The 22,364-nt window shown below is 60.7% G+C and overlaps 3 protein-coding genes across 7 annotated transcripts in view; 2 read left to right on the top strand and 1 right to left on the bottom strand.

Moving 5' to 3' along the window:
* TP53BP1 (tumor protein p53 binding protein 1) overlaps positions 1-383 on the top strand; it is a 29,396-nt gene extending 29,013 nt beyond the window's left edge. The window contains exon 28 of the mRNA XM_039912871.1: positions 46-383. Coding sequence (XP_039768805.1) covers positions 46-233 — 188 coding nt within the window. The 3' untranslated portion in view covers positions 234-383. The remainder of the gene's footprint in view (positions 1-45) is intronic.
* TUBGCP4 (tubulin gamma complex associated protein 4) lies at positions 339-13,923 on the bottom strand. 2 transcript variants are annotated; one of them, XM_029070286.1, is made up of 18 exons: positions 13,801-13,923; positions 9,183-9,311; positions 8,579-8,701; positions 8,352-8,405; positions 7,227-7,283; positions 6,633-6,712; positions 6,162-6,375; positions 5,392-5,557; positions 5,112-5,236; positions 4,667-4,717; positions 4,133-4,238; positions 3,838-3,945; positions 3,592-3,730; positions 3,168-3,345; positions 2,398-2,532; positions 2,024-2,140; positions 1,518-1,672; positions 339-1,132 (listed from the first exon to the last, which is right to left on the bottom strand). In XM_029070286.1, the coding sequence occupies exons 1-18, from the start codon at positions 13,876-13,878 to the stop codon at positions 1,120-1,122; spliced, it is 2,028 nt and encodes a 675-aa protein (XP_028926119.1). In that variant the 5' UTR covers positions 13,879-13,923; the 3' UTR covers positions 339-1,119. The 2 variants fall into 2 exon arrangements, with proteins under 2 accessions (XP_028926119.1, XP_028926120.1); XM_029070287.1 differs by having other exon boundaries at positions 1,518-1,657.
* Positions 13,924-14,072: 149 nt separating this feature from the next.
* On the top strand, positions 14,073-21,640 carry ZSCAN29 (zinc finger and SCAN domain containing 29). Of its 4 annotated transcripts, none has more exons than XM_029070965.1 (6): positions 14,073-14,124; positions 14,846-15,247; positions 15,621-15,786; positions 16,228-16,821; positions 18,150-18,671; positions 19,635-20,530. In XM_029070965.1, the coding sequence occupies exons 2-6, from the start codon at positions 14,933-14,935 to the stop codon at positions 20,444-20,446; spliced, it is 2,409 nt and encodes an 802-aa protein (XP_028926798.1). In that variant the 5' UTR covers positions 14,073-14,124; positions 14,846-14,932; the 3' UTR covers positions 20,447-20,530. The 4 variants fall into 4 exon arrangements, with proteins under 4 accessions (XP_028926798.1, XP_028926796.1, XP_028926800.1 ...); XM_029070963.2 differs by lacking the exon at positions 14,073-14,124 and adding an exon at positions 14,224-14,411; XM_029070967.2 differs by lacking the exon at positions 14,073-14,124 and having other exon boundaries at positions 14,751-15,247; positions 18,150-18,406; positions 19,635-21,640.
* The last annotated feature ends 724 nt before the right edge of the window (positions 21,641-22,364 follow it).

The following is a 22,364-nucleotide window of genomic DNA, read 5'->3' as shown; positions in this document are numbered from 1 at the left end:
GGAGGTCTAGTCCCACATCCCAACCCCGACTCTCCCTTCCCGCAGATGTGGCCTTGGGGGTGTTTGACGTCGTGGTGACGGACCCATCCTGCCCGGCCGCACTGCTCAAGTGTGCGGAGGCGCTTCACCTGCCCGTCGTGGCCCAGGAGTGGCTCATCCAGTGCCTTGTCGCCGGGCACCGAGTCGGCTACCAGCAGCACCCCAGATACAGGCCCGACTGCGGCCCTCGCTGACACCCCCCCGCCCTCTCCCCACCTTATGGCTGGGTGGATCCCGACCATTTTATCTCTGTGTCTGTCTGTGTTAGCTGCGCTGCGTGCATGAATCACTGTACATAGTTTTATCTGCTGGACTTTTATGACAAAATAAATGTTGGATCTCTAGGCTTGTTCCTGAAGGACACGAGGGTAACGCCGATGAAGGACCACGCGGACAGGCTGAGGTGGTCGGGCCTTGGAGTGCCACTCCTGTCCTGCCCTCCAGGGTCCAGCATGCGCTGAGCCCAACCCTCCATCTGTCCGGCCGTCAGTCCTTCCACCCGCACGGCGGAGGATGGAGCTGCCCCGAGTAGGTCGCCGGCTGGGATGCAACGGCCGCTTCCGAGTCCTCAAGATTCTGAGCCGGGGCAAGGCGGAGCCTGCTGCTCCCGCCTTCGTCCCTGCCTGCCGAGCTTAGTTCAAGAGGTTGGGCAAGGCTCAAGGGGAAAGTAGGGGGAGGGAGATGGGGATGTGGGTGTCCAGGACGTAACCTAGGTGACACGAGTTGGGAAACACAGATGCTCCTATCCCCTTAGGCCCGGCTGCGCACACATGCCTGCATTCATGCATATACATACACATTCCCATGGGAGAGGGTGGCACTGACCGGATCTCCCATGCTTTGGCAGGAGAAATCACACCAAGGGGTCCTCCCCGCCATCCCACCAGGTGGAGGTTGGACTGAGGATGGGGCGGAGGGGAGGGCAAGAGTAGAAGCTGGGCTGGCAGAAGGGCATGGGCAGGATGGTGGGGCCTGTGGGCACTGACCAAGGCAGGTAAATGGTCACAGTGCCCTCCCCCCCGCCACCGCACCCCCAGCTAACTTAGGGTCACAGCACCTGCTCTGCTGGAAACGGCAGGGTCACACTCCAAAGCTGCAGGAGACACAGATAGGCACGGTCAGAACCAAGGCCAGAGAGAGAAAGTCGGGGCCGGGGGAAGGCCCGACAGCATTTGGGAGCAGCGGGCAGAACCTCCTGGCTGCCAACCCAGAGTCCCAACTTCGGGCAAGGACCAGGCCCCCGTTCCCTGCTGGGCCTGCACCAATGATGCCACATGCCCACTCGGCATTCTACACAGGCACACGCTGGCCTTAAATCTCACCCAGGGGCCCACCCACCTAGCATTCTGCCCCTAGGTCCAATGCCTCATCCGGTGTCCTGGCCGGGTGCCTGTCAGGCCAATGTTTCTCCCATGCGCCCAGCGGCCCTCCCAGGGGCCACCTGCCCCCGCATCCATCTCTCCCAACGGGGCACCCACCTGCCCAGTGTGCCGCCCGCCTGGGTGTAGTACTTGTTGTAATCAAGCCGCAGCAGCAGCTGGGCCAGGTCGGAGTTGATCTGGTGGTTGCGCACGCTGGACAGGATCTTGAAGAGGAGGGAGGACTGGCGGCTGAAACCCTGCAGGAGGAGAGGCTGAGGGGCGAGGCCCCCTACCCTTGGCCGGCCTGAGGGAACCCAGAGCCTGCCAAGCCCACCCACCTCAATGGATGCCAAATTACCAGAAGAGCCATCAGTGGGGGGCACTGCGAGGAAGAGGGGGGAGAGGTGGGCAATCCAGTGGGGGTGAGGGGGGCAATCCAGAGAGGGCAGTAAGGGAAAGGCCCACTTTCTCAGCAAAGGTTTGCATCTGGCAGGGGCTGGGACAGGAAGTCCTAGAGCCAAGCTCTGGTCGGGCACACCAAGGCTCCGGGGCCGGACCACCCACACTCCAGCCTCCCAGGAAGCACCAGGAGCCCAGGCCTGGAGAGAGGAGGCGAGACCCACCTTCACAAGGACGCTGAGCTGGGCAGCTCCCCGCTCGTCCAGGGGCCCCAGGTCTTGGCTGACCAGGGAGCAGAAGCTGTGACACTGATCCAGGATTTCATTCAGGCAGTGGAACACCTGCACGAAAGTGGGGCACGGGGACACTGTTTGGGGTGCCTTCGGGGTCATTCAATCCAGCCCCCCCGTTGCAGGGAGGGCTCCAAGACCTCAAGGGGCTACTAGATCAGAAGCCGGGTGGCTCTGCGCAGGAGTAAGCAAGGGCGTTGGGGGAGTTGGATAACGGGAGGAGTAGGAAGCAAGGCCGAGTGGGCTTCACTGGGCGCCTCCCCCCGATTTCTGACACGGCCCAGGGGGAAGGGGGTGCCCCCGCTCACCGGTTTCAGAAGGATGAAGGACTGCGCCAGGAGGTTGCTCAGGAAGTGGTCATGAGCCAATCGGATGCTCTCGAAGTCGCGGGTGGAATTGATCTGTTGCAGCAGCTGAGAGAACTGGGACTCCAGCACGTCCACCTGGATTGGGATTTGCTCCCTTTATTCACCCCTCCCTCAGTCCCACAGCACTTACGTTCATATCCGTAACGTACTTATATTAACATCCGTCTTCACCTCTAGACTGTGAGACCTCTGTGGGCAGGGAATCTGTCTACCCGTTCTGTTATACTGTACTCTCCCAAGCACTTAGTACAGTGCTCCGAATACAGGAAGTGCTCAGTAAATAATAATGTTGGTCAGTAAATACCACTGATTGATTGGCTGATTGAGGGGGGAGGTGGAAGGGTAGGCCGTGGCCATGTCATCAGATTATTGGCCACCACCCTCCCAACACCCCTCACCACGCCTGCCCAGCTCCACCTGCCTCCCCTCCTCAGTCGACTGCGTCCGTCCTGCCACTGCTCCACGGGGACCGGCCCATCTCCGGGATGGTTTCCAGGTGTCCCGGGCTAGCTGTGCCCTGCCCTTCTGCCCAGTGACCCAGCCCAGGCCTGCAGAGCCTGAGGCCGCACTGAATCCCGCGTTTAGAAGCCGCACTAGAGGCCGCCTCCCTCTCTCTGGGGCTCCCGAGGCCCAGTCTCCCCAGAGCCTGGCGCGGAGGTGGGAGCCGGGAGCGGCGGGAGCCCCGTCCTCATGGCCCCGAGGGTCCCCACCTGCAAGTAGTACTGCAGATTGTCCACCAGGAAGGCCATGTGATCCCTCAGGCGCCACTTGATAGCATCCGTGCGGTTTGACTTGAGGTGTTTGCGCTGCATCTGGAGGGCCCAGCAGCGCTGCAGCTCGGCCTGCACCCGGCGCACGCTCAGCAGGTACCTGAACACCACGTTGTACCTGCGGACGAGCCCCTGTCATCAGTGCCCTCCCCACCCCCGCCCCATCGTCCCCCCTCCCCACTCCCATTGGTGGCCCTCAGAGGCAGGCAGACGGACAGACAGGTGGCAGACACGCAAACAGATGACAGACGGGAGGGCCCGTTGACAGGCCGACTGGGGCAGAATGGGACATGAGAGCAACGTTTTGGGGCCCGACCCCCAACCCCTCTCCCGGAGGAGCTGAGACCGGGGCTCTGACACTCACTTCTCCAGAACGGCCGGGGTGAACAGGATGTGCAGGGGCCACTGCACCTTGTAGGACAGGCCCAGGGCCGCCCAGCCAGCTGCAGGTGCCTCACGTGGAGAGCTGTCGCGGGACGGACCCTCCCGGGCCTGGGCTGGGTCTGGAGAGACGGAGAGTGGGAGGGGGCTGGACTGGGGGTTATGGGGGAAAGGAAGGGGGGAGGAGTGGAGGGAGAGGGGAGGAGCGGAGGAGCGGGGCAGAACCTACCTTTGGGCTCCTTCCCGTGACAGTCAACGGTCAGGTGGAGCCGGGGGAGGAGGTTGTCGTCGTCCAGCAGCACCCTGTGGGCCGACTGCTGGAAGGCCACATTCACATCTGGAGGCGGTTGGGGACGGAGCGGGGGGGATAGAGGGAGGAGCTGACGACGGCTCCGGTTCTCCCAGCTCGCTCCAGACCCCCATGCTGCCAAATGCTTCCCCACACCCCCACCCCACTCTGAGCCCTCGAGGCCCCAAGCCTGGTCCTGTCTCCCCGGGCCCCCGGCTGCGGCCCCAGTCCTGACCGTGCTCGGTGACTGACGTGGGCGGGGTCTTCAACATGTGCTGGGCTGTGTCGATGAAGGCTTGGAACAGCTCCCCTCGTCCCAACAGGTAAAAATCCTTGATGATCTGCACAGAGGCCACGCAGCCAGAGTCAGGCAGCCCAGGCTGGGCTTCCCGGCCGATTCAGGACTCCACATGCCCTGGAGTGGCGAGGGCCGAGCCAGGGCGGGCAGGTGGGCCCTCGGAATCCGTCCAGGCTGCGGGGGCAGATGGTGGCAGGGGTGATAGCAGGTTCCTCCCTGGGGCCAGAACAGCCTACTCGACTCAGAGGCCTCCAGTTTGGGTTTTTGCCTCCTAAGCCAGAAGCTCCTGGGCAAATGGGGCTCAGGGTGGGGGCACAGGACAGAGACACCAGCCGTTGACGGGCTGGAGGAAAGGGTCACTGGCAAGGGAACGGTAACAGGGATCAGGGCACAGTGACAGGAGGGCTGTGGGCCGGGGGACTGAGGGGGCCACGGACGGGACCCAGCAGTGGGAGGGTGGCCGGCTAGTACCTTCAGCTGGCTCAGTAAACCGGCATCCTCCACCATCAGCTTCCACAGGTGCTGTGAGGACCGGAAGAACCATCTGTCAGCTCCCTCCCCATCCTCAATTCCTGGCCCCCACCCCGGGAGGGGCAGATGAGCCATCTGGGGAGGAGGGGGAGGCATGGAGGACAACCTCCAGATGAGACACTCCATCGGGCCGCCCCTCACCCCGTCCCCCGTGTCCTTACATCCCCTGCAGGGTCCTCAGCCCGCTGCTCACTGTGGGAGGGTAAAGTGTCTAGTTTATCGTCGTACTGTACTCTCCCAAGCACTTAGTACCCGATTTGCTTGTATCTACCCCGATGCTTAGGACAGTGGCTGGCACGAAGTAAGCGCTTAAATACCATAATTTTTGTTAGTAGGCCAGTGCTCTGCACACAGTAAGCGCTCGATAATGAAGGAAAGAACGAACCTCAGCCACGGTGCTCCTGATCCAGTCCACCACCATCTCAAAGTCCACCAGGCTGAAGAGCGGCTGCTGCTTGAGGCGGTGCAACTCTGCCGCAAATGTGTCCTCCTGGTTCTTCAAAATGGAACCTATACCACAGGGAGGGGCAGAGGGCAGGGATGGAGCCCGGGGGTCGGGAGGGACAACAGAAAGGCCCTTTGGAGCTCTAAGCTCTGGGGTCGGGGTTCCCTTGGGGAACCAGGGCACTACCGGGACTGGGGGTGGGGCCAGGGGCCCATCTTACCCTTCCTGGCCAGGGTCACATTCTGGTTCTCGAACATCTGGACAGACTCTCCGACGAACAGGATCTTCTCGGCCGCCCGCACGGGGATGTAAGAGGGCAGCATCTCCACCCGCAGCGAGAACTGCTTCAGGGTCGGCGCCAGCATGTTCTCCTCCTCGATGAGCCGCTGGTGGCGGCCGCCCACGAGGATGGCCCGGAGGGGGAAGGGAGGGGAAAGCAGGGCGGTTTCAGGGACGGAGACCCTAAGTCTCTTGGAGGCGGTACCCCCAAGGGGCCTCTGCCTGCCGGGAGGATGGTCTCTGCCCCTGGCCCCGCTCACCCCAAGGGGCGGGCCCCGGAGCTGGACAAACACTCGGAAGTCAGTTGTGGGCCCAGTCGGGAGACGGGCCAGGCTGAGCTCAGACTGTGTTCAGACTCCTACCCGGAGCGCCCCCTCAGCACAAGGGGGGCCCACGGCCACCAAAGGCCACCAAAGAGTCCACGGCCAACTACGTGGGGGGTGGGAGCTGCTGCTCAAAGGTTAAAGGCAGCTCCACAGCCATGGCTGCCTTGCTCCCACAGGGAGCTGGGCAGCGAGAAACATCGGCATGTCCAGAGAGGCTTGAAGAAACCCATGAATGAGTGTCCATGCTGGTTCCCTGGGGGAGAGTCAGGGACATTGGAGGACCTATGCTAAGTCAGTAGGGGGAGAGGAGAGGGTCAGAGGTTTTGGATGGTCCATGCTTGGGTCACTGGGTGGCAGGAGGGGTTGGTCTCTCTCTCTCTCTCACCAGGTCCTGCAGCTCCCGCAATTGCTTCCCCGTGAGTCCCCCAAGGCCAAGGTCATCATCTTCCTCCTCTGGCTGAGTGGCGGCGGCAGCGGCGGCCCCACCCGCCGACGGGCCCTGCTTGATGAAGAACTCCTCGTGCTGGTCCAGCAGGAGCCCGTGCAGCATCCAGGCAGACAGCTGCTTGTACATGACCCCATGGCACACTGCCAGGATCCTGGCCCAGGGAGGCGGCACGGCCTGAACCCGGGCCCCAGATCCCAGGCACTGCCCTGTCCCCAGGCCCACGGTGGGCCCCCGCACTCCAGGGCCCGTCCCATGGGTACAGCTCCATCCCAAATCCCAGCTGAGCAACTAGGACCACTCCTGCTCGGGGGTGGGAGAGTTTGAAGGGAAGGCAGGATCTCCAGGGCGGACACTGCCTGGGGCCTCCCGGACCCCTGGGCCTCATCGTGGGCCGCCCCGGGCACTCACCGTTCCAGGGCGCTGCGCACGGGGGGCAGGCCGCCACAGCTGTATTTGTGCACCGTCTCCAGCAGCTGGCAGCCGTGAATCTGCACACCGACGGCGGCTTAGTCCCAGGTCCCCGGGGGCAGTCCTGCGCTCAGGCTGGCCTGGCCCACTCTGCCCAGCCGTGCCTGGGTCCCCCACCTCCTGGTCGCCTCTTCCTCCCCTCCCTCACTCCTGGCCAGGGCCTTGTGGTTAGCACAACTCCTCTGTGGAAGCCCCTGCTTTTCCCACCCCCACCAGACCCCGCGCCCAGGCTCCCGAGGGCCAAGGAGGGGGAGCACAAGTTGGGTCCTGCGTTCCATCTTTGGGCAAGTATGGCTCCAACTCAGCACCCTCCTGCTTCTTCCCAATCCCCAAGACCTGGACTTCAGGCTCCCCGGCCCAACCCGAGTTCCTCCTTCAGAACAGGGGCCCGCGACGCCCCGGCCACCAGCACCAACCACTGGCATCGAATGGCACCCTCAGTTCCGAGTTACTCAAGTCACCTGGCCCTCGGCCTTCGGTGGTCCGGAGGTGGGTGGGTGAGGGGAAGGTGGAGGACAGCGATCCCGTGCTCACCTTCTGACTCTTGATCTGCTCCACGACAACCATCAAGGAGGGGAAGAGGAGCTGGAACTGCAAGCGAGGCCAGAAGTGAAGCCCAGCTGCCAAGGGCTCCAGCCCTATCCCAGACAGAACATGGGTGACATGGCCCTTCCTGGCTCAGAACAGGCCCGCGCTGGGGGCAGGTGGCCCAGACCCTTACACAGGCCACAAGGCCCCTTCAATCATTCATTCATTCAATAGTATTTATTGTAAGGTGTGGGCCTGTGTAAGGGTCTGGGCCACCTGCCCCCAGCAATCATTCATTCATTCATTAGTATTTATTGAGCACTTGCTACATGCAGAGCACTGTACTAAGCACTTGGAATGTACAATTCGGCAACAAATAGGGACAATCCCTGCCCAATGACAGGCTCACAGTCTAATTGGGGGAGACAGACAGCAGAGCAAAACAGAACAAAACAACATGATCACAAAAAATAGAATCAAGGGGATGTACACCTCATTAACAAAATTAATAGGGTAATAAATAATATATACAAATGAGCACAGTGTTGAGGGGAGGGGAAGGATGAGGGGAGGAGCAGAGAGTAGGGTGGGGAGGGGAGGGGGAGTAGAGGGAAAGGGGACTCAGCTGAGGGGAAGAGAAGGGGGAGGAGCAGAGGGTGAAGGGGGAGCAGAGGGAAAAGGGGGGAGCTCAGTCTGGGAAGACCTCTTGGAGAAGGTGAGCTCTCAATAGGGCTTTGGAGAGGGGAAGAGAGTTAGAGAGTTAGTTTGGCGGACATGAGGAGGGAGGGCATTCCAGGACAGCGTGAGGACATGGGCCAGGGGTCGATGGCGGGATAGGCGTGAACGGGGGACAGTGAGGAGGTGAGCGGCAGAGAAGCGGAGTATACGGGGTGGGCAGTAGAAATGGAGAAGGGAGGTGAGGTAGAAGGGGGCAAGGTGATGGACAGCTCTTGAGAACAGGAAGCCTGGAGCTTCCCCCGGCTCAGGCAACAAAGCTCAAGCTGCTCCCCTGCAGAACTGGAGGACAAGGGTTCTCCTCAGTGCTGCAGGAAGCCGGAGACTGCACAGATGGAGACCCTGCAGCCCCCCTCATTTGGATTCCCCACACCTGCCATCCGTGGACTCTCTTACCTGGTCCAGGGAGTAGTTGACGTGGGATATGGTGAGGTGTGGGTCAGCCAGGAACTGCAAAAAATACCCCATCATGAGTGCAGCCAAATGAGGCAAGCCTGAGAGGCATCCGGAGTGGGGCCCTGGGCTCCCACCAAGGGCTCTCCCATCCCAGTGGGCTCCCCCATCCCGGTGGTCCTTTTCCTCCACGGACTCTCTCCCACTCCGGCGGGCTCCCCCGGGCTCACCTCCTGCTCCAGGTCGAGCAGTGCCTGGCGATAGGGCTGCAGCGCTGAGTCCAGGCCAGTGCAGAAGGCTCGCAGATAGATGCCATGCAGGCCCCCCTGGCCCTGCTGGGAAGGGTGGTGGTCCTGGAGGACACAGAAGGAACCGGCTGCTCGGGGCTTCCCGGAGCCATTGCGGGGCCTGGACTGCTCCTCCCGGAGTGCAGAACCGGTTGCATCAGGGCCTCAGTCGGGCTCCCAGACTGCCCCAAGGTGGGATGGAACCACATAAGATCTGACAGTCCTGAGCAGCCTACACAATGCTGGGCACAGGGCCTGCACTCAACATGGGCCACAGTTGCTTTCTGCTCGCCCTAGACAGCGACAGTCAACTGCTTCCCCAAATAACCTGGGGGTCAGGGATCTCCAGCCATCAAGTCATCTTCTTCTTCCCCTCGTTCTGCCAATTCCCAAGCTCCCAGGACTGCGCTGGACACCCAGCAGGGCAATTCTTTTGCTGGCCCACTCAGGGCACCTCTGCCCGGGGCACTCCCACCCCCTCGCAGTCCGAGAGGAGAGGCGGGCCAGGTCTCTGCCCCCCACAGCTGTGGACCGGCGGCGGCCATACCTGCTGCTGCACATGGCCCGTGTACTGCTCGATGAATTCTGTGAAGCGGATGTAGTCTGTACCCAAGCGGCAGAGACGGTTCAAGACGCTGGTCTCGCTGGGGTGGAGGAAGGGCAGGTCCTGCGACACCTGTGGGCAAAGCAAGGAAGCTGCTTTCTGGGGTTCACTCGGTTCCAGATGTGGGCTCATCCCCAAATAATGGTATTTGTTAAACACTTACTATGTGCCAAGCCCTGTCCTAAGCGCTGGGCTAGTTACAAAGTAATCAGATTGTCCCACATGGGGCCTCACAATCTTAATCTCCAATTTACAGACAAGGAACTGAGGCACAGAGAAGTTAAGTGGCTTGCCCAAGGTCACACAGCAGACGAGTGGCAGAGGGGGGATTAGAACCCACATTCTCTGACTCCCAAGCCCACGCTCTTTCCACTAAGCCACGCTGCTTCTCATCCCTCCCACCCCTGGATGCCCGCTGAACCTGGCGAGCAGATGGGGCTGTAGTCAAGAAAGAGATACCATGAGGCCTAATAGAAAAATAACCCCAAGCATGGGGTTCTAATCTCCATTCTGCACCTGCCTGCTCGGCCTGCTTGGGAAAATCACTTCCCTTCCCTGGAACTCAGCCTCCTCATCTGCAAAATGGGGATTTAATCCTGTTAGAATAATAATAAAGTTGGTATTTGTTACGCACTTACTACGTGCAGAGCACTGTTCTTAGCGCTTGGGTAGATACAGCAGAATGAGGTTGTCCCACGTGAGGCTCACAGTCTTCATCCCCATTCATTCATTCAATAGTATTTATTGAGCGCTTACTATATGCAGAGCACTGTACTAAGCGCTTGGAATGAACAAGTCGGCAACAGATAGAGACAGTCCCTGCCGTTTGACGGGTTTACAGTCTAATCGGGGGAGACGGACAGACAAGAACGATGGTAATAGAGTCAAGGGGAAGAACATCTCGTAAAAACAATGGCAACTAAATAGAATCGAGGCGATGTACATTTCATTAACAAAATAAATAGGGTAATGAAAATATATACAGTTGAGCAGACGAGTACAGTGCTGAGGGGATGGGAAGGGAGAGGGGGAGGACAGATGAGGGAACTGAGGCACAGAGAAGTGAAGTGACTTGCCCACAGTCACACAGCTGACAAGGGGCAGAGTTGGAATTCGAATCCATGACCTCTGACTCCCCAGCCCGGGCTCTTTCCACTGATTTGTTATCCCTCCTGTCTAGACTGTGAGCCCTATGTGAGGCAAAGGACTGTGTAGGACCTGATTATCTTGTATCTACCCAGTGTTTGCACGGTGCTTGGCACACGGTAAGCGCTTAAGAAACATTTCTAGTATTATCATTTCTAATAATAATAATAATGTTGGTATTTGTTAAGTGCTTACTATGTGCAGAGCACTGTTCTAAGCGCCGGGGTAGATACAAGGTAATCAGGTTGTCCCACGTGAGGCTCCCAGTTAATCCCCATTTTACAGATGAGGTAACTGAGGCACAGAGAAGTGAAGTGACTTGCCCACAGTCACACAGATGACAAGCGGCAGAGCCAGGATTCGAACCCATGACCTTTGACTCCCAAGCCTGGGCTCTTTCCACTGGGCCACACTGCTTTTCTAGAAAGGTGACTGTTCACCGAGTGACCAGAAGCGAGGCCCGAGGACGTCTGTGAGGCACGGCTAGGAAAACCTGCGGTGTCTTGGGGAGAGGCAGAATAGCCAGCCAGGGTGCAGAGGTCTGGGTCTGAGGGCAAGCTTGGGAAGGGTTGGTGGCGGAGAGAAATGGAGGGTGTCGGGTTGGAGCTGGAGAGAAATGGAGGGGCCCACGGCCCTGGGACCCGTGCCCTCTCCACGGCCAGGCCAGGCCCGGCCCCTTCCTTCCCCCAGTCCGGCCTTTGCTCTCTTCCTACCTCGTGGCCCCGTCCATTCCAGACATCATGGGTTCTAATCCCAGCTCTGCCACTTATCAGCTGTGTGACTTTGGGCAAGTCCTTTCACTTCTCTGTGCCTCAGTGACCTCATCTGTCAAATGGGCATGAAGACTGTGAGCCCCCCGTGGGACAACCTAATTACCCTGTATCAACCCCAGCGCTTAGAACAGTGTTTTGCATATAGTAAACTATTAACAAATACCACAGTTATTATCATTATTCCCTCAGCCCCTTCCGGGAGATTTGGCCCCTCCTACAACTCCTTCCCGTCAGTCAGTCGGTCAGTATTTAATAATAATAATAATGGTGGTATTTGTTAAGCGCTTACTATGTGTAGAGCACTGTTCTAAGCGCTGGGGTAGACACAGGGGAATCAGGTTGTCCCACGTGGGGCTCACAGTCTTAATCCCCATTTTACAGATGAGGTAACTGAGGCACAGAGAAGTAAAATGACTTGCCCACAGTCACACAGCAGACAAGTGGCAGAGCCGGGATTCAAACCCATGACCTCTGACTCCAAAGCCTGTGCTCTTTCCACTCAGTCAATACTGAGTGCTTACTGTGTGCAGAGCATTGTACTAAACCCTTGGGAGACGACATACAATACAGCAGACACATTCGCTGCCCACCACGAGTGTATAGTCGAGAGGGACCTCGCCCCATGAACCGCCCCCCAGTCCCACCCCTCGAGCCGGTCCCGCGAGTTGGCGTCGCCGCTTCTGCTCATTCAATCGATTTTATTGAGCGCTTACTAGGTGTAGAGCACTGTACTGAGCTCTTGGAGTGTATAATTGGGCAACAGGTAGAGACCGTCCCTGCCCAACAGCGGGCTCACAGTCTAGAGAAGCAGCCTGGCTCAGTGAAAAGAGCCCGGGCTGGAGAAGTCAGAGGTCATGGGTTCGAATCCCGGCTCTGCCACTTGTCAGCTGAGTGACGGTGGGCAAGTCACTTCACCTCTCTGTGCCTCAGTGACCTCATCTGTCAAATGGGGATTAACTGGGAGCCTCACGTGGGACAACCTGAATACCATGTATCTACCCCAGGGCTTAGAACACTGCTCTGCACATAGTAAACGCTTAACAAATACCAACATTATTATTATTATTAAACGGGGAGACAGACAGCAATGCAAGACACAACAAATCAAGCAGTCTAGCACTGACATCATCAAGATCAATCGAATCAGAGACACCTAGTGAACAAAATAAATAGGGTAATAATAAATATATACGAATAGCGCTAATTAGACTGTACGCCCGTCAAGGGGCAGGGATTGTCTCTGTTGCCGAATTGTTCATTCCAAGCGCTTAGTACAGTGCTCTGCACATGGTACAGAGGTCATGGGTTCGAATCCCAGATCCGCTGCTTGTCAGCTGTGTGACTGTGGGCAAGTCACTTCACTTCTCTGTGCCTCAGTGACCTCATCTATATTCAAAACCCTACTTAAAACTCACCTCCTCCAAGAGGCCTTCCCAGACTGAGCTCCTTTTCTCCCTCTACTCCCTCTACCACCCCCCCTTCACCTCTCCGCAGCTTAACCCTCTTTTCCCCCCATTTCCCTCTGCTCCTCCCCCCTCCCTTCCCATCCCCTGAGCACTGTACTCGTCCGCTCAACTGTATATATTTCTATTACCCTATTTATTTTGTTAATGAAATGTACATCGCCTTGATTCTATTTAGTTGCCATCGGTTTTTACGAGATGTTCTTCCCCTTGACTCTATTTATTGCCATCGTTCTCGTCTGTCCGTCTCCCCCGATTAGACTGTGCACCCGTCAAACGGCAGGGACTGTCTCTATCTGTTGCCGACTTGTTCATTCCAAGCGCTTAGTCCAGTGCTCTGCACATAGTAAGCGCTCAATAAATACTATTGAATGAATGAATGAATCTATAAAATGGGGATGAAGACTGTGAGCCTCACGTGGGACAAACCGATGACCCTGTATCTATCCCAGCGCTGAGAACAGTGCTCTGCACATAGTAAGCGCTTAACAAATACCAACATTGTTATTATTAGTAGTAAGCACTCAGAAGCAGCATGGTTCAGTGGAAAGAGCCCGGGCTTGGGAGCCGGAGGTCATAGGTTCAAATCCCGGCTCTGCCACTTGTCAGCTGGGTGCCTGTGGGCAAGTCACTTCACTTCTCAGTTACCTCCTCTGTAAAATGGGGATGAAGACTGCGAGCCTCACGTGGGCCAACCTGATGACCCTGTATCTCCCCCAGCGCTGAGAACAGTGCTCTGCACAGAGTAAGCGCTTAAGAAATACCAACATTATTCTTATTATTAATAAGCCTCACTAAATACTATTGAATGAATGAATGAAGGGGGAAGAGCAGAGGGCGGGAGAGGGGGGAATAGGGAGGAGGAGCAGGGGGAAGTAATAATAATGATAATGTTGGCATTTGTTAAGCGCTTACTCTGTGCAGAGCACTGTTCTAAGCGCTGAGGGAGATACAGGGTCATCAGGTTGTCCCACGTGAGGCTCGCAGTCTTCATCCCCATTGTACAGATGGGGTCACCGAGGGCCATGGAAGGGCCCTGCCCACAGTCACCCAGCTGACCAGCGGCGGAGCCGGGATTGGAACCCATGACCTCTGACTCCCCAGCCCGGGCTTCTTCGGAAGGGAGGGGGAGCTCATTCAGGGCAGGCCTCCGGGAGGAGGTGGGGGAGGGCCGGATACCTGGAGGCCGGTCCGCTTGTTCCAGGTGAAGATGGCCCCCGGGTACCCACTGAGGGCCAGCAGCAGTTCGTGGATCATGGTGGGCCGAGGGCCGCGTACAGTCCTGCGCGCCCCCGCCCCGCCCCGCCCCCCGAGCCAAGGCGGAAGTGCCCCCCGCTCTTCGCTGATTGGGCGGCGCCGCGAGGGGGCGGGGCGGCTCCTCGGGGCCCCGGCGGCCGAGCCGTTGATGCGCATGCGCCCTGCGGAGAGGGACTTGGCATCTCTGGCCCTCCCTCCCGGCATCCTTTTCGGCCGCCCGTCCGTCTGTGGAGTTGGCCTGAGCGGGTGAGGCGGCGGGGAGGCCGGGCGGCCCCCGGGGAGCCCCCGGGACCCAGGCCCTGCGGCCCGGCCCCGCCCCGCCCCAAACACCTGCTCCCCCCGGCCTTCCCCGAGGCCGCCCTCTCCCTTCCCTCCTGCGGCTTGGAGGGCGGCCCTTCCCCACCCCCTCGCCCTCCCTACCCTCGTCCCTTCCTCCCCACCTCCAGGAAGGGACCCGCCCGGGTCGCCTTTGCCCTGCGGCTCGCCAGCCCGATGCCCACGTCCGGGGGAGCAGCCCCCGGGGCTGCCATGAGGTTTGGCCCTGGGCCCTGCGGGAATAATCCTACTGATAACGATGATGGCGTTTGTTAAGCGCTTGCTATGTGCCAAGCCCCGTGCTAAGCGCTGGGGGTTGGGGGGGGAGGAACGAGCTGATCAGGTGGGTTTTTTTGGTATTTGTTAAGCACTTACTCTGTGCAGAGCACTGTTGTATGCGCTGGGGGAGATACAGCGTCATCAGGTGGTCCCACGTGGGGCTCACGGTCTCCATCCCCATTTTCCAGATGAGGGAACTGAGGCCCAGTGAAGTGATTTGCCCCAAGTCATCCAGTTGACAAGCGGCGGAGCCGGGATTAGAACCCATGACCTCTGACTCCCAAGCCCGGGCTTCCTCTCCTGAGCCACGTTGCTTCTCTGGGAAGGCTGACGCGGTGGTGTCTGTGTGTGTCCGTCTGTCTGACTGTCCCAGGGAGAAGCGGTCCTCGCAGGTAGCCGGGGAGGCCGAGCTCCCCTTCCCTCCTCCTTCCCGGCCCTTCGGGGAGCAGGCGACTGAGCCATGGCCAAGCCCAGCCTGCGAGGGGACGGTACCAGCTCGGAGAACTTCCGCCAGCGCTTCCGGCGTTTCCGGTTCCAGGAGGCGGCCGGGCCCCGCGAAGCCTTCAGCCAGCTCTGGGGCCTGTGCTGCCGCTGGCTGCGGCCCGAGCTGCACACCAAGGAGCAGATCCTGGAGCTGCTGGTGCTGGAGCAGTTCCTCAGCGTCCTGCCCGAGGAGCTGCGGGCCTGGGTGCAGGACCACTGTCCCGAGAGCGGCGAGGAGGCCGTGGCCGTGGTGGAGGAGCTGGAGAGGAAGCCCCAGAGGCCCAGGCAGGCGGTGAGAAGGGGAGGCAGGTGGTGAGAAGGGGAGGCAGGCGTCCGACTGAGCGATGGATCGACCGATGGCACGACGGACCGGGGGAGGGGGCCGAGGGAAGGGAGGTGAAGAGAGACGGGTGCCTTTGGAGCTGGCAGTGCAGGTTGGCACCCGTGCCTCGGTCCCCGAGGGGGTGGGAGGTGTGAACACTGCCCCTCTGCAGCCCAGAAGCTTCCGAGTCTTCCGTCTCACAGGTGTGGGGGGCGTGTGCGCGCACGTGCATGCACCTGTACGCGTACCTGGGGGAGCGAGGGGTGGGGGACTTAGCTCCATACACCCCCAGAAACCCACCCCACCAAGGCCCTGAAGCAGCTGGGGATGGGGCTTCTTCCAGGGGCCAGTCCGTGGGCACGGGCAGCCAGTGCCCTCCGAGAAGGCGGCACCCCTCAGGGGGGCTCGGGAACCGCTGAGGGTCCAGAAGGAGCGGGTGAGGAGCCCACACCGGAGGGGCCAGGAGGAACCCGGCCTGCAGGAGAAAGCCCTCCCTCTTCAGAGGAGCGGTGAGGAGCAGCCACCACCTGGGATGAGGGGAAGCCCCCGTCCCTCACGGGGAAGGTGACTGGACTGGGGCGGGTGGATTCTTGGGTCATGTAGGACATCCCCCTGCGGGCAGGCATAGCCCCCCGGGACGTGTCCTCGGCTTTCGCCCCTTTCCTTCAGGCTCCGGTGAAGAAGCTGCCCGTAGCCTAGCCGGGGGCACGAGGCCAGTTGTCCCGCTGGTAGAGTCAGCCCCGGATGCCCTGTAGAGAGAGGCTATGAGAAGCGACTGCCCTGGCTGCTTGGGTTCGTGGGTCCAGACAGCCCGGACCTTTTCCCTACCCTAGGGGCAAGGATGGACCTCTGGGCAGGGTCCAGTGACCACTGTTCCCTCCCCTTGTCCTCTGTGGGGGTCTCTGGGCATTGGTCGGGTCTTCTGAGCTCTTTCATGGGTATCCGCGCAGGGGAAAAGCGAGGGGCGACAAGAAGAGAGAGGAGAGCGTGTGCAGAGCAGGAGCTGTGGAGCCTGGAAGATGAAAAGGTGGCAGGGGTGCACTGGGGCTTTGAAGAGACCAAGACCTTCCTGGCCATCCTCAGCGAGACGCAGTTCTACGAGGCCCTGCGCAACTGCCACCGCAACAGCCAGCTGTACGGCACCGTGGCGGAGCGGCTGCGGGAGTTCGGCTTCCTGCGCACGGCCGAGCAGTGTCGCACCAAGTTCAAGAGCCTCCAGACCAGCTACCGCAAGGTCAAGGGCGGTCTCTCTCCCGACACCTGTGCCTTCTTCCAGGAGATGGACGCCCTGGTGAGCTCCCGGGCCCCGGAGCCGCCGGTGGGCAGCCTGGAGGATGAGGATGACGAGGAGGAGGAGGAGGGGTGGGAGGGGCCGGACCGCTCCGGGACCGGGGGCAGCGACGTTGAGCCGGAGGAGTCGGGGGCCTGGAGGCACCGTGAGGCAGCCGGGGAAGACGACTCTGATGGCGAGGAGATGGGTTTGGACGAGGTGACGCGGGCGCCCGGGAGCCCCAGCACGCCCGTCCTGTTCCGGAGCCCGAGCGGTGAGTCTCCTCCCTGGCCTCCTCTCCCCACACTCCCTCCGGGGAGTCCCGTTGGCAGCCTCATCCTGGGGTTCCTCATAGGGGACTGCCCAGACACTGATTAGCCTGGGCCTCAGCGAACCCCTGATGTTCCGAGTCCTGGCCTGGATGTAAGCGGGTGGCGCAGCTCCACCGTGGTCCAAGTTCTGGTCTCGCCACGTCTAGGCTGTTGCGTCGGCCTCCTCGGCGAGTTCCCAGCCTCTCCCTCCAACAGCCTTTACTCTACACTCCTGTTGCACAGATCATCAGTCGGTCCGTCGTATTTATCATCTTTCTCTAGTGTCGCTCGGCCTACACCTCTCCTCTCCTCAAAACCCTCCACTGACTCCCTGTGTCTCAATGCATCAAATTAAGACTTCTCCCACTCAGCTTCACTAAGCCCCACCTTACCCGTCTGCTGTCTTCTCCTGCTCCTCTCCAGTCCGTGTCTTTTCTCTTCTCTCAGGCCAACCTTATATCTGCCCCTCACTCTTGACTTTCCCTATGTTCCCCTGGCCTGCAACTCTCCCTTCCCACGGCAGTTAGACCTCAGCTCTCCCCACATCTAAATCCATCCTTAAACCCCATCTCTTCCAGCAAACCTTTTCTGGTTAATTCCCCAGCCCCCTGAGGTAGGTCATCCAGTTCTAGCACTTGAGAACCGTTCGCTGTATGCTGACACTGTTGCAGCTCTATGCATCCCTGAACACGAGCTGTTTGTCTATGTTCGTGATGATTGATTTTGATCAATCTAGTGGTAAATGTCTCTAGGCTTGCCTCCCCCCTTAGACTGTAGGCTTCTTGTGGGCAAGGAATGTATCGTTTCCTTATTCTGTACTTCCTACAAACCGTGGGGGTGCTCAATAAACGCCGTTACTATTGCTCCTATTGGCCCTCCTCTACACCTGTGCCCTCACCGTGCAGTGGGAAGGAAAGCGCATTAAAAGCAAAAAACCAAGCAGAGGGGAAGCAAGGCCCTAGTCAGGACAAGAGACCGGGAGGAGGAAAGAGGGAAGCGGGCGGGGATGGAGCAGCGGCCTCTAGCTGGCCAAGTCAGGTGTGGGGTGGCCTCCCTGGGAGAGAAGGGGGTGGCCCGGAGGTAGTGCCAGAGCCACGAGAGAAGGGAGCCCCACGGGTCCTGGGTGAGAGTGGGCCGGTGCTCCACCGGGTCATGGCGGGCCAGGCGACTGTCGGCGCCGCGGGGTCCGAGGCCAGGAACGCCAAGACCTTTGGCGTCGCCTCAGCCGCCGGCCTGTGGGGCAGGAGACCGAGGCCGGTACCGAAATGCTAAACCTTCCCTCCTGGGGCAGGGGTGCACTGGGGCTTTGAGGAGACCAAGACCTTCCTGGCCATCCTCAGCGAGACGCAGTTCTACGAGGCCCTGCGCAACTGCCACCGCAACAGCCAGCTGTACGGCACTGTGGCGGAGCGGCTGCGGGAGTTCGGCTTCCTGCGCTCGGCTGAGCAGTGTCGCACCAAATTCAAGAGCCTCCAGAAGAGCTACCGCAAGGTCAAGGGCGGCCTCTCCCCGGACACCTGCGCCTTCTTCCAGGAGATGGACGCCCTGGTGAGCTCCCGGACCCCGGAGCCGCCGGTAGGCAGCCTGGAGGATGAGGAGGAGGAGGACGATGATGACGAGGAGGAGGAGGAGGGGTGGGAGGGGCCGGGGCACTCCGGGACAGAGGGCAGCGACACCGAATCGGAGCCGGGAGCCTGGCGGCACGGTGACATGGCCGAGGAGGACGACTCTGACGGCGAGGAGTTGGGTTTGGATGGGGTGACTTGGGCCCCCAGGAGCCCCAGCACGCCCGTCCTGTTCCGGAGCCCGAGCGGTGAGTCGCCCCTCACCTGCCTCCCATGTCACATCTCCTCTCTTCCCTGGGGCTGGGAGACCTGGGATCTCGGCTTGGCTTGGGCCCTGATTGACTGGGCCCCGCGGTCTCCCTCCCTCAGGGATTTTGTTCCTGGCTCCCAACCCTGCTGTGGGGACTGGGCTGTGCTGGGGAGGTGGGCTGGGAGGGTGGCGGACAGGTGGTGTCCCAAGACTTCCTGGCCTCTCTCTGGGCAAGGTTCTGTACCTGCTCCCTCTACCCGGCCCCCTGGGCGCAGGCTCCCTTCTGTCGGCCCACAGCGGCCTGATGCCTGCCAGAGTGCCCCTGAGAGCTCAGGCTCCAGTGGGCCGTTGGTCCGACCTGTCCAGAGTCTGAGCTGGGGGTCTCTGCCTTTGAACTCTTGCTGGTGCCCAGACTTGGTGGGTTTGCGGGAAAGGCCGGTGGTGGGCAGTGGCCTTGGGGCAGACCAGGTGCTGGCCTCATTCGGCCCGAGGGTTATTCTCCCTGGCTCAGGACTCTTATGGAGCACCCAGGGGCTAGGGGTCAGCCACTAGGTTCCCCTCAACGGTCTGGTTATTCTCCCTGGCTCGGGACTCTTATGGAGCACCCAGGGGCAAGGGGTCAGCCACTCGGTTCCCCTCAACGGTCTCCCACCTCCCAGCGTGGTGACCCCGGGCTTCTTAGAATGGCTAACTGTCCCCTCGGCCTCCATTCCCCGATGGCCCTCACTGGCCTCTCTGCCCGGCCCTCAGCATCAACTCCTCGGTGGCCCTCACTGGCCCCTCAGCCCCAGTCCTGGGTCACAAGGCTGCGGACCTTGTCGCCTGAGGGCCCTAAGGGTGAAGACCCAGCACAAGCAAGGGCTTAGTCGAGCTCTCTGTAAATGGGAGGAGAGCCCAGGGTGAGCCACCGACCCTCTCTCCCCTTCATCCCCCACTCCATCCCTGCTTTGTCTTCTTCCAGGCTTCGAGGCCGGCTACGAGGGCCAGCGAGTGCCTCAGCGGGACATTTCGGAGGAGGTGGAGCTACACAGGATCCTGCTGGGGCGGTCAGGGCGCAGGGTCCCCCCACGCGTGGGCCTGGGGAAGGGCGGCGTGGGGCCGGGGCGGAAGCCCAGTGCCAGTGAGAGGCGGGGGAAGGTGCTGGCCCGGGAGAGGGTCCCCCGGCCGGGCGGGAGGGGCGTGGGGCAGCCGCCCCCCGCGGCCGGGCCCCCGGGCCCCCCGGCCCCGAGCCCAAACCTGTACCGGTGTGGCGACTGCGGCAAGAGCTTCGGGCGGAGCGCCCGGCTGGTCCGGCACCGCAGGATCCACACGGGCGAGAAGCCGTACCGCTGCCCGGACTGCGGCCGGCGCTTCCGTGACAGCTCCAACCTCATCACCCACCGGCGCACGCACACGGGCGAGAGGCCCTACGGCTGCTCGGACTGCGGAAAGCGGTTCAGCCAGAGCTCCAGCCTGGTCATCCACCGGCGCACCCACACGGGCGAGAAACCCTACGCCTGCACCCAGTGCGGCAAGCGCTTCGGCAACAGCTCCCACTTCAGCGCCCACCGGCGCACCCACACTGGCGAGAAACCCCACGCCTGCCCCGACTGCGGCAAGCGCTTCGGCAAGAGCTCGGACCTGCGCGCCCACCGCCGGACGCACACGGGCGAGAAGCCCCACGCCTGCCCCGACTGCGGCCGGGGTTTCGGCAAGAGCTCGGCCCTCAACAAGCACCGGGCGATCCACGCCGGGGACGGGCCCCGCCCCCGGCCGCCCACAGGGCCGAACTAGACCCAACGCCCCCCCTGGCCGTTCCGCCCTGCAGGCCTCCCTCGGGGTCCGGCCCCGGATCGCCCCCGAGTCGGGTCTGGAAGCGGAGCCTGGGGTCCGGCCTGCTTCAGGGTTGAGTGCAGGGTGTAGTGCAGCCTCCCCGAGGAGCTCGGGAGAGGAAGGAAGGCCTGGTGGGGGCGGAAGGGGGAGTGGGTAGGGCCTGGTGTGGGACGCGCTGAGCGGGATGTGAGTCTCCTCCCGTCTCCTCTGCCCTTTCTTCCCCTCTGCCTGCCGTGGGATGCCCATGGTCCCCTGCGGCAGCCTCAGCCTGGACACCACCTGTTCAGTACACCAACAGTTTTGCTAGTGAGGGCAAACCCTGTGAGGGGTGAGGCAGGTGGTGTATCAGTGTTCCCACCCCGCCAGGACCCACCACCAAAATCTTTTAGCCTTCTCACCACTGCCCCTCAAGTCTTACCTGTCACTTCAGGCCCTGAGTCCCAGAGAGAGAGCCTGTGGGCTGGGGCCATCTGGGGCTATATCCTAAGAGCCTCCCTTCATCCTTGGACTCCCAAGTGCCTTGGGTGGGCATTTGCCCTCTGTGGGCCCAGTGACCAGTGGAGCAGCTGGGACAGGTGAGAGCTGCAGCCCCACTGAATACTCAGAGGGCAGGGGAGCTGGGGACTTCCATCCCCCCCAGGTCGAGGAGTGCCTTCACCAGTTGCTGTTTCCGTGTACATGTGAGGGGCAGATGGACAGGCATCCCCCACCTCCAACCCGTGCCCACTGCAGTGCTGGTTCCTGGTGTGCAGCTGCTGCTTCCATCGCCCCTTCCCTTGAGTGGGGTCGGGGCCTCTGGTGGTACCCGAAGGCTTCCCGGGAGCTTTCTGACTGGTTTGCTCTGCCATAAGCTCTGGTCCTGCAGCCAAACTGCAGCGTGTCCACCTGGGTTGGGTGGGGCTGGCACCTGGGGGCTGGGCAATCTACGTCCTGAGGGGTATAAAGTCCATGCTGGAAGTAAAACCAAACGATAGCCCCTTGCACACGCCTCAGAATTCAGAGTGTTGCTTGGAGGGGGCCAAGGGAAGAGGATGGGGGGTTGGGAAAGGTTCCGGGTCAACTTTTGGGATAGGGTCGGGGGGGCATGGGGTGGAGACCCAGGGTAGTGAGGGAATGGAGGTCAAAAGTGACTGCGGAACTGCCTGGCAGATGGAACGAGCTACACTGGGAGGAGGCAGCTGGAGGGGAGAGTAAACAATGGAGCCAGATGGTGGTGGGAGGTGGGGCAGAACTGAAGTGGCTGGGATACCCCCGTGGCCCCATTAGAATGGGAGAAGAGTAAAGCTACCTGGGACCCTCACTCAGCCAACAGTGGAGAGAGAAGTACAAAGCTACTCTGTATCCGCCTCATTCGGCAGCCCCTCCCAGAAAATCAGACGTTCAGAAGTGGTGAGCTGGAAGGCATCATTTTTAATATTCCACAGGGTCAGAATTCCCCCGCAAATTCAATGACCACACTCACTTAAGCGGGTGGGACTCTGTCCTGCTTCTTTAGCATCTCGGGACCCTGCATCCTGGGGAGCAGCGTCCCCCTGATCCACCAAGTTTCTCAAAGCAGGGCCCTCAGGCCCTCGATCCTGTGTCTGTCATGGAGCCCGGTGACTCCCCGTCCCATTCCTGGCTCCACATAAACCTCGTCGAGCTAGGCTAAATGGTGGGAAGGGCAAATCTGGGTTATACAGTATCGCCAGGGTCACTGCCATGCCACTGACAGGAAGAGCTTTGCCACAGCGGGGGGAAGCAGAAAGATTCATATGCAGCCACGTTTCTGAGGAAGGAACGTGCTTTGCTGCCCAGATAACTTCGCTTTCTGTGACATTTTTCGACCTCTGGGCTCCGTCCCAGGGCTATGACACATCAGACTGGTCTGCCCGCTGCT

This window comes from Ornithorhynchus anatinus, chromosome 8 (assembly GCF_004115215.2).
Source record: "Ornithorhynchus anatinus isolate Pmale09 chromosome 8, mOrnAna1.pri.v4, whole genome shotgun sequence".
Lineage (NCBI taxonomy): Eukaryota > Metazoa > Chordata > Mammalia > Monotremata > Ornithorhynchidae > Ornithorhynchus > Ornithorhynchus anatinus.
This window is presented reverse-complemented; position numbering and strand designations above follow the sequence as displayed.